Below are 16,564 nucleotides of genomic sequence, written 5' to 3'. Positions count from 1 at the left end.
CAAGTCTTATTTTCACGAGTAAAATCAATTCATATACTGACCATGACACACACGTGTGAACCTATAAGGCACAAGTTTAAAGTAATAAACAACAGAAGCAGACCATAGCTGTAGTTAATGCTCTGTTGGGATTGTGTTTGCAAGAAAGGACAACACAGTTAATCCAGACAATAAGCCTCATTACATTATGGCACCACTGCTCTCATCTTTAAGACCTGTATAGATCAGCTTATACCAACACGGTGCCCATTATCCAGCAGTCTTTAGACTCACACTGAGTCTGCCCTGTGGACAAAAATCCATCATTATTCGAGTTTCAATGAAGCCTTGTCCAACTAAAAATAAAGATTATAAACCCAAGGCTCAGGCTTCGATTGTGATGAAATGCTTTAAATAATACATGGTGTCTCTACTCAAGTAAGGGCTTACTTCTGTATTCAGTCCATTCCAATTTGCCTAAAGTTATGAGCAACACGTGGGTGATGTCATTAAGTGTCACCTGTTTGATTATTTAGCCCTTTGAAGGCCTTTGCACACCTGCTCTTTGTTGATTTGGGCTCTGTTTTAATGCACTTCATCCTCATTCACACAATCCTGTGCATTTTCACTTTTATTTTTGTGTTATTTTTCCCCTTATGTCTCATGTGCTGTATCTGCTTAAGCTTTTGTAGCCGCAAGGCAGCTTGGTTCTCATTTGCAGCATAAATTGTACTTCCTAGAAACAAAACATGTAGCACCCAATCGCAGTTGCAAATAAAACAAACTAACGAAAAGTCAAAAAGCTTTTCTAGTCATCTTTCCATGAAGCTGACGAGGAAGAATGAACAGTATAAACATTTCACCAAATTTAAAATTGAAATAATGTTGGTGGATTCTCATCACATTTACTCACGGTTTACTCACAGCAAGAAGGTTGCTGGTTCGTGTCCCGGTCCAGGCCTTTCTGTTCTCCCTCTGGTTTCCTCCCACATGTCCAAAAACATATAGAGGTTAATTAAATGTGTGTAGGATTGAATGGTTGTTAGTCTCAGTGTGTCGGCCCAAGTGATGGACTGGCGACTTGTCCAGTGTGTCCCCTGTCTTTCATACTATGTCAACTGGCACATGACCCGCGTCCCTGTGCAGGAGAAAGCAGTAGATAATGGATGGATGGATTTGATAAAATTGTCTGGCAATGTAGTTAAAGAATTGATTTGAAGGAGCAATTTTTTATATATTTTGTGTGGAAAACAGCAGATGTATTTCATGTAGGTCCATGTTCCTGTGTAGTTTGGTCAAAATCTGAATCATGACATTGTGGGAAAACGAGCAGCCTTGGTTTTCACTCTTTGAGTGCTTTCTCTAGTTGTAATATTCGCTTATGACTTTCTGAATCTGCAGTTTGTGCAGCTGGAAGTTGTTTCTTACACTCAGCACTTGACATCTAGACAAACGTCCTCGCAGGGACAATAAACTGTATTGTATATGTACAAAAAAGTGTCCCCGTGGTTCCTTCAGGCTTTCGCTTTTACATTTCTCGTCGCTAAAGATAACGTCGAGTTGATAGCTCAGTGCTGTTGCCATCAAAGTTAACAGAGCTGCTCATTGTGTGAGATTATCATTGTCATATGCGCAGCGTAACAGAGATGAAGTAGCAGTGTCCGTGGTTTTCAAAATAAAAATGCAATTTATCTTCAGTCTGAAAATGATAAGGGGGAAAAAAAATGATGGATGTAAAGAAATGTGGTGCTTCATATTCCAGAAAGATAGTGCTGATGCGTTAAGACAACAGTTAGAAAACACAAGACTGTGAAATTTAGTTCGTCCATATAATGCATGTGTGAGAGAGAGGAGGGGGGCGGGGGTAGAGGCTAATTCATCTTGTGCTGGCAGGAGTATTAACTGTGGATGAATCTTGAAGACAGCCACCAGCAATAATCTGACCTGCCAGCAGCAGCAGCGTGGATGCAGCAAAAAAAAAACACAACAGAGAAACACAACTGCTTATGTTTCTCTGCTTTGATTGTTGGTACCTTCTTGATTTATGGGCCAAAACTGATCCCGGCTCTCAGTAGCATTGTTGAATACTATCTTTAATCTGAATGTGATAAGCTGAATTTGACAGCTAATCACATCACACGATTTTAGGGTTTTTCGTGTTTCATGCAAAACACAGTTCGTATGAAAGAATAGATATGACAAAAGAAATGCTTGAAAATAGACAGTGACTTAGAAGAGAGAAATGGTTCACAGTTTTCATCTTTCAAAGGTCCCATATTATGCAAAATCTACTTTGTAATCATTTAAATCCTTATATTTGGGACTCTGGAGGTCCTATCAGTCGGCAAAGTGTGAAAAAAGATGTCTCGCTCATGTTTTTGTGGTCCTCCTCAGTCTAAGTACAGGAGATAAAACATGCGATGTTGACTTCCGTGCTCACTGGGACGTCACAATGCACTTAATTCCTGGAATTGTTGTCTCGTGGAGCTCTGCTTTGTCCGTAAAACTGGAGAGTGCTGGCGAGGGCAACGGTATCCGAAAACCGGAAGTCCACAAAAAGTTCTATTCTTGGCTCCACAGTGCAGCACAGAGTTCTACACAAACTTCCAGCCTCAGAGGATTTATCTGTCCAGTGGATACATGTTATATATGACAGCAATGTGCCTGCTAGAGCCTGTAAATGATCACTTTTCCAAATGCTAACTGCTGTTAGCTCCCAGTAGCCTCTGTGGCTGATGTAATTTCTTGTCCGTTAAGTTTCATCATCATTTTACTTGCCAAAGCATGTCGCAGACATGTTCATTATGACACCAGGGAACTAGTTTAACTTGGAGAAATAGGATATAATGAGTCCTTTAAAGAATAAACTGAGGAAGCAGATAAAGTGAAGGAGAGTGAATGACGGTGTTCACATCTGGAGCTGTGCGCACACACGCACACACACACCCCCACACACACACACACACTCATACAAATCATCCCCTATAAAGCCTGTAATATTATGACTAACGTGTAAATGACACAAAATACTTGCAAAATTCTCACTGGATTTCCATCATCCTTCTTTATTATGAGTGTACAACACACTCACCGACATGCACACACACACACACACACACACGCACGCACACACACGCACACACACACACACCATGCTCAGTGAAGTGTGCAGAATGGAGGATGAGAACAGAAACTCATTATGAAGCATCCATTCGGACGTCAGCCAAGAAAGCGATGCTGACACCAAAATATGACATTTTCCAGACATACTGCAGTATGTACAGAGGTGTATATGCTGCACATGCATTCATGTCCATGTGACATAAACCCTGTTTTCCTCTTCTTTTTCTTTACTGAGGGTGTGAAACAGCAAGATCTTGAAAAATAAATAAAACCAAATGAACACAGATGCTAATAGTGAACTCTATCACTCTTTGCTCATTAAACGTATGACTGGTTGAATTTCATGGTTCATGGCACTGGCAATTTGAGCTCATAGAGACTAACTCTCAGTATGCTAATTTGTACTTTTAGGTAAAAAAAGATTCACTCATTGTCACTTTGATTAGTCAGTTATTAGGTAGCCTGTTGGTGCATATACACACCAGAGACACAGGAGTCTATTATCAGGCAGAAGTAGGACCTGAAAATGCTCCACTTAAATGGCAATGCTTTACTGATGCTATATTGAGCTGTTTGTATATTTAAAGCACCAATTATTGTCGCACAAACTAAAACAATTGAGACAAAATACCTGATTAAGTAAAATAGAAAGCCAATTTGTATCTCTGTTGCATAGACCGCCAGTGATAGTTTCTCTGACAATAACCATTGCTCTTTGTCTCTCATCCAGCTCCATGTCATCATCAGTAAGACATCTGTGAAGGTGGTGTTAGATTGTTCTGCGATTGGAGAGAAATCCATCAACGCAGCTGGCAACATCACCACAGACGGGGTGGAGATCCTCGGAAGGATGGTTCGCGACAGAGGCTCACAGGACAACTCCGCTCCAGTCAGTAGGAATTCATATCTGTGTTGTTGTTAAGTGCACAACGGGAAAATTGCGAATGTGTTGTGTTTGTTTCAGATTCCCGCTGCTCATGAATATTTAAAAGGTCTCCTCCAGACATTAGAGTCATTATCAGAACAGTCAGAGTTTATTAAAAAATAAACACTTTTTTTTCCCCGACAGCTTGGCTGTGTGATGCCAACTACAGTTAAAGCAAGTGTAAAGAAACTACAGTTAAAGAAAACCTAATGTGCACGTGCATGCGTGTGTGCATAGGTGAATCATCATCGCCTGTAAAATAGCTACCATAAATATCGGACACCGTTTCCATGATTTACTTAGTTATTTTATTGCGGTGTGGGAATGAACAGTATGCTTCACATACACTCTGTTAACTGAGCTGTACCCATTAAGGAGCGTGAGCATTAAAATAAGAAACTTTTGGCACAATTGCACAGAGAGGGGATAAGGTGAGATATCCTGTGCCTCTGGGAATACTTAGCTCCACTATTAGTACATTTATATCTCTGACCTGCTCCACAGAAAATGATCAGCTGGAAAATGCTGCATGAGGGTTTTCTAAGGTAAAATAAAGGAAATGTGACTTTTTGTTAGACGCTTGCAACCTTTGACACTAATCTGATTCCCTATCTAAGATCACACAAACCACAGTCTGTATAACTTTATTTATACAACACCTTCATATTGGAGAAGACACTTCTTAGAACTAATTATCACCTCGATCCTCTTAAATTGGGAGTGTGTTTCTTGTTCATTGTGACAGTAAATCTGTACAGTTCCAGGTGATGAGTTGATTAAAGTACCTCAGTCTGAGTATCAGGACTTCAATGCTCTCAAGGTGACAATCAGCCGCCGCACTGTTCCAATGAATCTGGGTCAAAAACCTGATCACAGTGTGGCTGTCGATGTGAGCTCAACTTTGACTGAAAGAGCTCCGCTCATCAAAGATGCCCTGTGGTGCTGTGAAAGGAGGAATATAATTACCAGGAAGAAAACCATTTCACACAAGCTGAGAGGCCGGCCATTATTCCCCCAGACGTATAAACATTTGACTCAAATTTTCCATGTGTTGTTATTTTTCAATAAAAATGACAATTTGTGTGATGAATTGACAAAGCTCACGCTAATTGCCTTTTATCTTTAATTGAATTTCACTACTGTTCACCTGAGACATCTAAATCAAGTTCACTTAAAGACTGAACCAATTACTGTCCATCAGACTTACAACAACACGTAACTCAATACACAGAATAAACTTGATGAAATCAGGCACAATGCATAGCAGTTTCCCTACATTTAAAATGATTAATGACCACGTGAACAAAGGTTGCAGAGAGAAAAACCAATTAGATGAATCTCCCTTTACTCTGTAAACGTGTTTGTGTATATACTGTAACTCCCCAGATTATATAGTTTTAAAGTAATTCTTGTCTAAGTGGGGGTTTTCCATAGTTTAAGCTTGATGTAATGGGGGATGTCTGGTTTCTCAATGGTCAGAAATGCTGAATCCTCAGCATAAGATAAACAGTTAATGTCAGCACCACCTTAGAAATGAATCAGACATAAAACCATGACATAATTTATAACAAACTCTAGTTTAGTATAGATAGCGGAGCCTTCCGATTAACTTCAGAAACTGAGCTAAGACTATCTTTAACCCATTGTTTCAAAATATCACAAATTACTTTCTATCACTTTCACTTTTGTCCTTTGAAATGTGTGAACTAAAAACACTGTAAAGACAGAGCTGATGTGTGTTTGTGTGTGTGCATGTTTTTAGTTCCAGCTCCAGATGTTTGACATCATCTGCAGCACGTCCTGGGCCAACAGAGATAAGTGCTGTGAGCTGCCAGCATTGGTAAGAAACACATGCTTCACAGTGCTTACTTTCTCTCTCTCACACACACACACACCTACACACTCACAAATTTATATTCACTTCAAAACATAATTTCACTCCTCTGCACTCTTTTCTAAGAGCACACTGGTCTGATGCTGTGAGTATCACAGCATTAGATAGTGAGAGTGATAATTGGGCTTTCAATCAAACTGAGTTATAATGACTCCAGGATTAAAGCCAACTTACATGGACACTGTACTCAATGAAAGACAATAAGCACTGGCCACTGTTAGCACCACTTGTGGTGAGGTGGGTAATTTAATTTATGTGGCATAAATTCCCCCAAATGAGCACTTGTAGAGTCAATATCTCTGTCGTCCACACTCACACAAATGTCTGACCTGGTTGAGTGCAGCTATCAGTGACTGTAAAACATCAATGTTCTGCTCATATCGATGTTCAGAGAGAAATGTTTTCACTCACCTTGGTGAATGAAACCGTTTGATAATTGATACCAATTATTGTATGTAACACTGGTGTTATACGTGTGTGTGTGTTTCTGTGTCTTCAGAGAGTTGAGAAGCAGTGTCCTCCCTTGCCTCATGCCTGTACCTGCTCTCAGGACAGTAAAGGACCCCCTGGACCCACTGGACCCCCGGTAAAAAACATCACTGTTTCTTCACTCAGTTACTTAATTAATGTGAATTTAATTAATAAATTGATCATTTAAACTATTTTGGTCCAGTGCATGGCCGGACCAAGCTTTTATGGGGCCCTAAGCCCCATTTATTATGGATTTTTAATGTAATTTCGTAATAACAAGGGTAATAGTACGGAGCCCCCAATTGAAATGAGAAAAAAAAAAAAAAAATTATAATCTGAAATCTCGAGTTTCAAAGTCGAGATCTCGAGTTTCCGAAAAAATTATGAAAAAAAAATAAATGTATTTTTTCAAATGTATTATTTATTTTGGAAACTCAAGATCTATCTCTACTACTCGAGATTTCCCCCCCAAAAAAATTCTTCATTTTTTTGTTTTTTTTTCTCATGTCACAGTGTCGTTGTAAGGCGATAACTTTACCATAATACCATGTCATTTCCAGATTAATATCCATGTGGCTTGTTAATAAGTATTATCAGTGTAATACCTTCGTTACTTGGATATACTACCCTAATATTACTCTAATAATACTACTTACCAAGTGTTGCCAACACCTTCCTGTATGCATCATCATCAACAAGAAAATGTCATATTTGTGAAAACACTTGCTATTACTGACTAAGTGGACGATCAATAAGGTGAGATAAGAGAAGATGTACCTTTATTGATCCCCCATAGGGGAAATTACAGAAATGGAAGCTGTCACAGCAAATCTGTGGGTGAGATGTCGCTCGAGAGAACAACACTTGCCTCCATTGTGTGATAGAGCCATGCTGCTTATGCAGGTCTGATATGACTGCTCTCACTCATGTTACAACCACGTAATGAAGTGACACAGATGAAAATCAGAATTGATGATGCACTTTCTCTGCCTTCACAGCTGTGAAAAAAAAATAGACGTCGTCAACAGAAAAAAAAAAAATCGGTTAAGAGTCACTTCAGCCTGTTAATGTGAACGTAGCCTGTGCTGCTACATCATGTGGATTTATAACCGTGCTAAAGATCTATAGCTTGTCTTTATATTGGTTTTTCACTCATTGACTTGGCTGATCTATTCTGGAGAAAATGTCCAGACTAACAGTAATAGATGCAGCTTGTAAATTCTAAAGTCAGACAGCTGCTCTGGCAGTTTTTAAAACAACTTAATTTCCCTCAGTGAAGTTTACAATTGATTGTTAGAAAAGTCACTTCAGACGGAAACTTTATTGTCCTTCAATGGCAGTGGGAGCTACTAACTGGTGTGCAATTACAATAAGACAATAGAATGGTCTAAACCTGTTGGTTGCAAACACAAAATACTTATATATCATTTATTTATCTTAATCCCTCAGTGATTAATGAGACCAGATGAAAGCAGTGGCTCTCAAAGCTGTTATTTCTTATGGATTGCACCAAATCTTTGTGTTTCTATTGGCGTGGCATTTGTTAGAGAAAGAGGAATGATCTTGTGTAGGAGCTGTATTCCTCTCACGCAGCAGCAGGTATGACCTGATAGAGGCTGAGGGTTGAGAGCAAGTAAATGAGCTCATTTATAGCCTGAGACGTTTTTGTCTGTATTCTTTCTCCTTTTTCTCCTTTTCTTTATCGTTCTCTCACGATTTGGTCTTTCCTCTCCCACCCGTGCCTCGAAAGCTTTCTTTTTCTTCCCCTCGCTTAAGTTTTCTCTCTTTGTCTCCAACCATTTGGGCTGAGGGCATAGGAGGAGGATGTGATTCTACCACAGTAATTATAAAGCGATTGAGTTTATCACAGTCAATTAAAATCCCCCCCCCCCCTTTTCATCCCTGTGTGATGAGTCAGATCTACTCACTCATCTACAGGTTTATATCCACAGTCTTTGACTAAAAATGTCATCTTTACTACAGGCAAACAGCTCAGCCATGAAAATATGTAAACAAAACGTTTATTTTTCAACTTATGTGGTAACTTCTGATTAATAAATTTAACTTGAAGATACCGTGATAGAAATTTAGAAAATTTAACGAATTCGCTCATTTCTTTTCAGAAAAGCTTTTAAACTTCATTATTCTGTGACTTTGTTCATGTTTTCTCTCCACACCTTGTACCACGTTTATTTCTGTGGCCTCAAACTCTTTTCTCCTTTTCTGTTTTTTTTTCCCTTTTGCCTCCACTTCATCCCAAAGCCTGAGGCACTTTTTCTCTGTCTCTCTCATTTTATTCCTCCCTGTGCCTCCGTCTGTCTCTGTGTCTATATTGGTTTCTCTCTCTCTCTCTCTCTCTCTCTCTCTCTCTCTCTCTCTCTCTCTCTCTCTCTCTCTCTCTCTCTCTCTCTCTCTCTCTCTCTCTCTCTTTCCCTCTCCCTCCCTCCCTCCCTCTCTCTCTCTCTGGCAGAGAAAGGGCTTCTTAAATCACACTGTAACTGCAGCATATAGGTGTAGATGAATGGTTTATTGACAAAATCTCAGCCACTTTTGTGCAGCAGTCAGTGGGGCTTTGAGGAGGGATGAAAAGGCAGTGCCATTCCCCCTGTTAAAACAGTATAATGGTTGTTAACAGAATAAAATGTATTGTATCCCCCTGTGGAAGAAAAACTTCATACAGACACGGAAACCTTAAACAGACTGTGAAAACAGAGAGATTTAGTGTAAACATTGATGTACACGGGACTTGTTGTTGTGCTGTTGGGACTTTGCACACTGCAATGAGCTGAGGAGTGTGAATAAAGCTGACTAAATACTCGGATCTCCATTTCTTTACCTGTTGTAGTGACTCTAAACACACGGCGTTGTTATGAAGAGACAACTGGAAGGCAACATGAGCAGGAGAGCAGGAATATCATCACTTATTAGGAAATGACAATCTTAAAATACGAGACAAAATCTTTATTTTATATCAACACAGACAACCTTTATTTTAGTCTGCGAAAAGTATGGTAATATTGTATTGACAAGGAGTATATTACGTGTGTGTTCACTGTAAATGGTTTTCTCTCTTGCACAGCAGCAGGCGACTACAGTTTTCTATAACTGTGAGTCATGTTTGAAATAGTATTGATTGCCTGAGCTGAATTGCAGCTCGTGCTGCCTGATTTGGTACAGACTCAGCTCGATACCCAGCATCAGTCAGCAATCAATCTGGCATTGCAAAGACATTCCAGGCCCACAATCTCTATTTGTTAAAACTCGATTGTGCCCATGCTGTTCCAGATCCAAAAGTTGCTTTAAAATGTAAATTGCTTCGTTAAATGTTTATAGAGGTGCATTTTCCTCCTCTTCTTTTTTCTTAAAACAAAGACCCATAAAAAATCCCTAGTTATTTGTATACTGCTGTTGGAAGCTAATTTCAGTGTCGCTCAGAAATCCATTAAAACTACTTGTGGAGACAAATTGCTGAAGTTATAAACATAATCAATCATTTTGAATAACACATGTTGCTTTATTCCTGTCATGAATAGATAAAGGCATAAGTGTTGCCTTTAATTAAAGAAAACATTTGTTCCATTAGTTATCTAAAATGTGTTATTGTCTCTTCGCTGCCAAAAGGAGAATTTAAAGGAAATGAATGGAAATCCATTAAATTCCATTTCAACCACATAGGCAAAGGTAGAACCAGAATCCTGTTCAGCTTCTGTTTACGTACAGCACATTAAAATGTGTGGAGGTGTTTTTGGGTCGGCCTTCTCTCACGTCCGTTGCTAAGCAAGTAAAACCTGGGAGCTGCTGAGACGCGTTGCCACAGCCTCTCTAAATTATTCAACACAGTAAACTATGAAAAATAATCAAAACAAAGACAATGGATTATCAGCACTGCATTTCCCTCGCAACAACTGCGCTGCTCCCTGTGAGTGTGTGCGCGCATCCTCTCCTTCACCACATGGCTCAGGAGCTTTGTCTGAAAGAAAGGCGTTCACACCATATTTCAGTCAACAAAGACCAGTTTGACCTACTTCTTAGGCCCGAGTATCAAAAGATGCATCGAAATCCCTCACTGCGTTCAAAAAAGTTTAGATGTTTTCATCTCGATGTACCCAGACGCTCTGGTTTGTGTGCACGGCCCTCAGAGATCTGCTAATGTCAATGCATGGATGGATTTATATGGGATTTATTTTGATTTATTATTTATTTTATCTTATCTTATCTTTATCCTCCACATGAGGGTTACAGGGTGTGCTGTGCCAGTCTCAGCTGCTATAAGGCCAAAGGCAGGTCACACCCTGGACACCCCTTGAATTTTCTAGGTGTAACCAAAGTGTCTAGGAGTTGAGAAGTACGCACTCCAAATCCTGTTGGCGATGATAACGGAAGGGTTCATATTTTTTTAATGGGTAAATAGTTAGGTGGGTATGAGCTTTTCATTGTTATAAATCAGGACAAAAATAGAATTGCACAGTATTTTCTAATATGCAATAGAGAAACTGGTGGGAAAAAAATGTAAAAGTCTAATTAGCTTCGTATGCAATCCTTCCATTTGGAGAGCGCTATTGTTTTTACCACAGCTCTGAGCCTCTTCTCTTTGTCTTCTCTTATAGTTATTTGTATACTACTGATATTTGAAGCTAATCTCCCTGACCCCCCCCCCCCACCTTGTTCCCAGGGGAGACCTATTTAAGCAAACACAGGAAGAGGATGTATCCCAAATGGGCCAATGATTAACAGATGTGTGCCGTGTGTCCCCGGATAAACCACTGGGCTGGAGAGGTCAGCCCAGAGTTTTGCTGCTGCTGCAGACTCCTACTGTTACTTCCAGATGCAGAGTAATAAAGTGTATGGCTCACAGGGACAGTTACAGCACAGATCATCGCTGGCCTCTGTTCATCATATTTATAATCCAGCCATTTCAAAAAGCTGCACCAGTCCACTTTTATTAGATTTTTAAAAATGAATACCAAGTTCCATGTTTGAGAAAGTGTCTGAGGGTTTAATATTTTTTCTCAGCCTCTGCTCTTTTTAGGCAGACAGTTTGCAAATATTGATTTTGTGCAGTTTTCACAGTGGTTTTTTTTTTGTGTGTGTGTGTTTCCTGTGTTTCAGGGTGGTCCAGGCATAAGGGGAGCCAGAGGAGACAGAGGAGAGCCAGGAGTAACGGTTAGTAAAATACACAATTTAGCATCTTATACTCAGACTCTGTGAGGCTGCATCATCCTGGGGGATGAATAAACGTTGAACTGAGTATATTTAGCCAAACAAAACATAATAATATTGTTTCCTTGAATTTATAGACAGACCTTACACCTATATCTTAGAAAAATCCCACACCGGTTTTTGAACTGGCTGGACATCAGAGAGCCTTGTTATTACATAAACGTCTAACAAAGCTCTTTGTGGGGCAAAAAAGGCAGCGTAAGAAGGTACATCAATCCTTAAAGGGACACTGTGTAATATTTATGGGTTAATATAACCCAAAATCCACTTTTTTATACATATTATGTGCTCCTGCATTGTCTAGTTGCTGTATAGTAGTTTTTGTTTCATTTTCGTAGTGTTTCAAAAAGGCATGTAAAATAACATGGTCGCGGGCCGCGGTTGCATTTCCACTGTTAGCAGCGAGACGCCATGTTTCTACGAGAGCCTGTATAGACAAACGCGAGAGAACAAATCAAGCATCACTTCACTTGTAGCGGAAGTCCCGCCTCCTCTCTCTCCGCTTCGTCTGCTACGGCCGCGGTAGCTCGCCTTCTCCCTCGCCTCACGAACCTCATCTGCTGACATGGAGAAAGATGATGAGGACGACATTTGACCAGCTGAGGATACCGTAGCGCTCAGGGAAGGGAGGGGGTGAGCAGAGGAGCAGTTCTTTGTTGTAAATGTCAGCCTCTCCTCTAGATGTCACTATAAACTACTTACTTCACCTTTAAATAATGCAGATTCTACAAGGCGAAGCAAAGCTCTTGTTTGTTGTACATTTTATTCAGATTCTGAACTGATTAACACATTTGCCTTCAGGGATGGAACAAGCCCCATCCTCTGCTCCTCCCTGTGACTGGATGATTAAAAAAAGGAAAGATGTCGAGGTGTGAAATAATTCCCCCTTAATCGCAACAACTTCCCTTGACAAACTCGCTGCCAACAAATCTTCTTTTACTGAAGAGTTGCATCTGCTGTAGCTTCACTATGATAATCTGTTCCCTAACTGTGGCGTTCAGTATGAGCTGGTGCTGCTTGGAACGTCTCAATACCAAAACCCGGTTCCCCATGATCGTAATTCAATCTCATATTTCACAAATGCTTTGGAACAATACTTTGAAAGAAGCTGCAGCGGTCGTTTGGATCGTCTTGCCACGTCTGCTGAAACCCTTTCAGCACGCAATTAAGAAAACAGGGATGTTTACCTAAACCACCAAATGTCCTCCTTTTGTCTCTGTTTAGTGACGGTGAATCAGTTAAAGTGATCCGGCCGCAACTTAAAAAGTAAAAGACAGATTTTGGTGAAATTTCTGCATGTTTACATTTGTGGCCCACACGTTTTTTAAAAATAAAAATTAATTTTAGAACAGTTCTTAACCTTGCGAGATAGGAACGTGTATTGACACCGTGGGAAGCTGAGCGGCGTAGGTTCGCCCTCTCTGTGCTGGCACTGTTGTTATTTTTGTTGTGGTTTTCTGTCCTGCTGTCATTGGCCTTATCGTCTGTAGCTCTACAGCTTCAGCTGTTGTATTTTTAGATTTTATGAGACCAGCTCCTCAGTTTCTGGTAATCAGTCTGGATGCATTGGTCATTACAGTAGAATGGCTAAATAAATTATGCCATTATTAAAATAAACCTTTAAGTTATTTTAATTCCATCATTTGTCTTGTCTGAAGCAACACATTTCACATGTTTTCCCCCTCCTCTATGTTCATGTCTCTCTGATCCGTGGTTTCACGTGACTGTTTGCATGGATGAGAATGATATGATTCCAGTAACTGTACGGCTGAGCAGTGAGACAATAAATAAAGCCGGAGTGAAGATTACTTTGGCTACAACTGCTGCTGAGCTAACAAGTACGGCAAATCAGAGGCGGTTCAGAGGAATTTTCTGACTCCCGCAGTTATCCTTACTGCAGCTCACACACATGAATTGGTGAAGCTGCTTCACTGACACAACCAGATCACAAGATCACACATGCGTCAAACTCAGGGCCAACGGGCCACATAACCTTATTTGGCCTATGAGATAATAATAATAATGTTATGTCTTTCCTGCTCCTCCATTGACACACTTATTAGTACCACACTTATCAAGTCACCATAACATAATTAAACAAAATAAATGTGGACTTTGAAAACAGAAAACCAGCCCCTCATTTGGATTTTATTCCCTCTTTTTAAGCTTTATACGTCTACAAATGATTGAGTACAGCACATTATTGGCTAAGATACATGTGACCACAGGCCTGTACGTTCAATTCTGCTGAAATATAGCCGCAGTAAATCAAGTCAGCCAGATTGAAATAACATTAATATACTGCTGATTTCAATGGGAATGATTCATAAATGACTTACCTCACAATATTTACCACTATAACAACATTTATGTTGTTTTACGAGTACTTGAACTGATGTGTATATAACTTTGAAACAGTCATCCAAAGTTGATATTTTGCCCTTCTGAGGCTATTCCATGCTTAAAACTATTTATTTTATTTTATGAAAAAAAAAATCTATTGTGTTCACTAATATCTTAACATGACACATCTTTATTTGATCTATAAGTCTGCTTTGTTATGATTTTAATGTTATTTGTCTGGCCTTCAACTTGGACACACACAGTTTTCTTATGTCCAGTATATATATTGCAGTTTTGGGTGATCCCAGGTGAAAGATGACCATCATGGAATAATTGTGGTGATTTCTTTAGTCGTGGTTCTGGTGGTCCTACATCAGGGGTTCTCTTCAAGTTTTGATACCTAAGGGCCAATTTAGGAACCCAACATTGGACTGAGGGCCACCAAAGGAAAAAAAACAGAAAGAAATCCCATTTGTAATAATTTTAATGACCAGATTACAGTTCTACAGTTTACACGTATTGGTCTGTATCCAGTAATGTCCAATAAACATTTAACAAGCTTAGTAGCTCCTGGATTAAAACTATCAACTGTAATTCATTGCGGGGCACCAGAAATGTTTCTGTGGGCCGTCATTGACTCGCACGCCGCACTTTGAGAACCAATGTCCTACATCATACTATTTTAATGGTTAATTATTAAAGATGATTATTATAAACTGCAACAATGTCAGAAATGTAGGATGACCATCTCTTGGTGTGTCTACTGCTACAATATATTCACTAAGTAGCCAATAAAAATGACATATTGACCAAATGCCATAGAGGCAAAACATGTATGAACGCTCAAAACTACTTACCTCAATCCCTTTGCATAATTAGCTTCTATACAATTTTACCTTTTTCCTTCCTCATGACCAGGTATTCATCGCATCATAGTCATCACAAAAATTCATGAGATTTCATTTACATTCAATCTACATACAGTACATTATCCTTTATGTTGTACCTAAGTTAGTTAGAGACATGTTGCATAGTGTGATTTTATATCTTATAAGTTCACTGAAATGGAACAGTCTGTGGGAGGCGATAAAAGTAAACCCTTTCCTGTGTCTAAAGTTGAGTCTGTCACTGAGGAGCACAAGAATTAAGATTTTCAATGCATTTCATGAATTTCAAATGAGGCTTCCAGCAGGTCAATTGAGCAACAAGTGCAGGATGATCCGTTTTGACTGACAAAATGAACTCTTCAATTTCTGTCTTGTCACTTTGAGTATTTCCTGTCCATGTTGAAAATTAAGGTGAAAAATGAACAGGGTTTTTTTTTTCCACAGGGACCTCAAGGGCCAGTGGGAGAGATCGGCCCTCCTGGACCCCCAGGGCCACTTGGTCCTCAGGGACCCAGTGGACTCTCCATTCAAGGGCCCCCTGTAAGTTTTTGACTGGATGTGCAGATATTTGTGTCTGTGTGTGCATGGCTGCATGTGTAAAGGTAGCATATGTCACAATTTTGCTAAGTTCACACATAATAAATCTTTCCCCTAATGTTTTGCTGGAGTAGCAAAAAAGAAAAAAAAAAAAGTCAAAATGAAACTAATCCCTAAAGTGTATCTAGGATCAAGACAAACATAATTTCTGTTATTCCAAAGCATAACTGCTGAATTAAATTAGGATGGAAACGGTCACAAAAAGTGTGTTGTGAGCCATTTCACTCCTACCGTTCTGCTTTAAGGTCACAGAAATGTGTAACTGGACTAAGCCCTGAGCTGTCAACCACCTGCCAACATCAACTGACACAGTTTGGAGAATTGACACCTACACACGTCCAAAATGTGCTGCTGTGGTTGACGATGAACTTGCGGTGGCCCGAACATCATATTAAGATAAATGATAAAGTTTCTCTCGCTCTCGTGTTCCTCTGGTTGCTGTCTGTGTGACCACTGGTCCAGCTGAGATGTAATGACACTGTGTTTTGCAGGGAGCTGCAGGAGAGAAGGGAGAAAGAGGAGAGACTGGCCCGGTCGGACCATTGGTGAGACAACATTTTCTTAAAAACATAGACATAGTATAATCATCATAGACTGTATATACAAATGGATTTAAGTCTTCTGGTTTGAAAAGTGAAGCCTAGAAAATGAGACGGAAGTAGCAGTTAGCCACCAGGGGGCGAGTCTGCTGATGGCAAAAACAACACTTGATTTATAACTTAGCATAAATTTCATGTTCTCAATCACTAGTTTAAGGTCATCTCCAATAGAACATCATGTCAGTTTTCTAAATAATGTTTGCATTTAGCGGAAAATAGATGGTGCATGATTTGTGACACGTGTCAGAAACAAGAGTCAGGTTAAGAAAAAAAACAATAACTTCATACCGCTCAGTGATTTCTGTTTCTCTTTAGATCAGAGGTGATTGCTCTAAAACTGCAAGACCTCCTCTAAAATGTCACAAATGTTCCAGTATTTACTATGTTGTATTTTTCATTACTAAAAATGTGCTAAAACGTGATCAACTATATGACGAGTTTGTTCAGAATCAGCTGTTTGTCACAGACCGTCTGATGCGGTTTTCTTCTCGTGCACACGACCCTAACCCACAAGGGAACATTTGGT

At 39.7% G+C, this 16,564-nt stretch overlaps 1 protein-coding gene across 1 annotated transcript in view; it reads left to right on the top strand.

Moving 5' to 3' along the window:
* Nucleotides 1-16,564, top strand: part of col14a1a (collagen, type XIV, alpha 1a) — a 109,455-nt gene that overhangs the window by 67,298 nt on the left and 25,593 nt on the right. The window contains exons 30-35 of the mRNA XM_083898982.1: nt 3,833-3,991; nt 5,790-5,867; nt 6,421-6,507; nt 11,502-11,555; nt 15,287-15,382; nt 15,931-15,984. Of these exons, the coding sequence (XP_083755108.1) occupies nt 3,833-3,991; nt 5,790-5,867; nt 6,421-6,507; nt 11,502-11,555; nt 15,287-15,382; nt 15,931-15,984 (528 nt within the window). The remainder of the gene's footprint in view (nt 1-3,832; nt 3,992-5,789; nt 5,868-6,420; nt 6,508-11,501; nt 11,556-15,286; nt 15,383-15,930; nt 15,985-16,564) is intronic.

The sequence above is a fragment of the Microchirus variegatus genome, assembly GCF_963457635.1.
Source record: "Microchirus variegatus genome assembly, chromosome: 1".
In the NCBI taxonomy this organism is placed as follows: Eukaryota; Metazoa; Chordata; class Actinopteri; order Pleuronectiformes; family Soleidae; genus Microchirus; species Microchirus variegatus.
The sequence above is the reverse complement of the archived record's forward strand: the minus strand, read 5'-3'. Positions and strand labels throughout refer to the sequence as shown.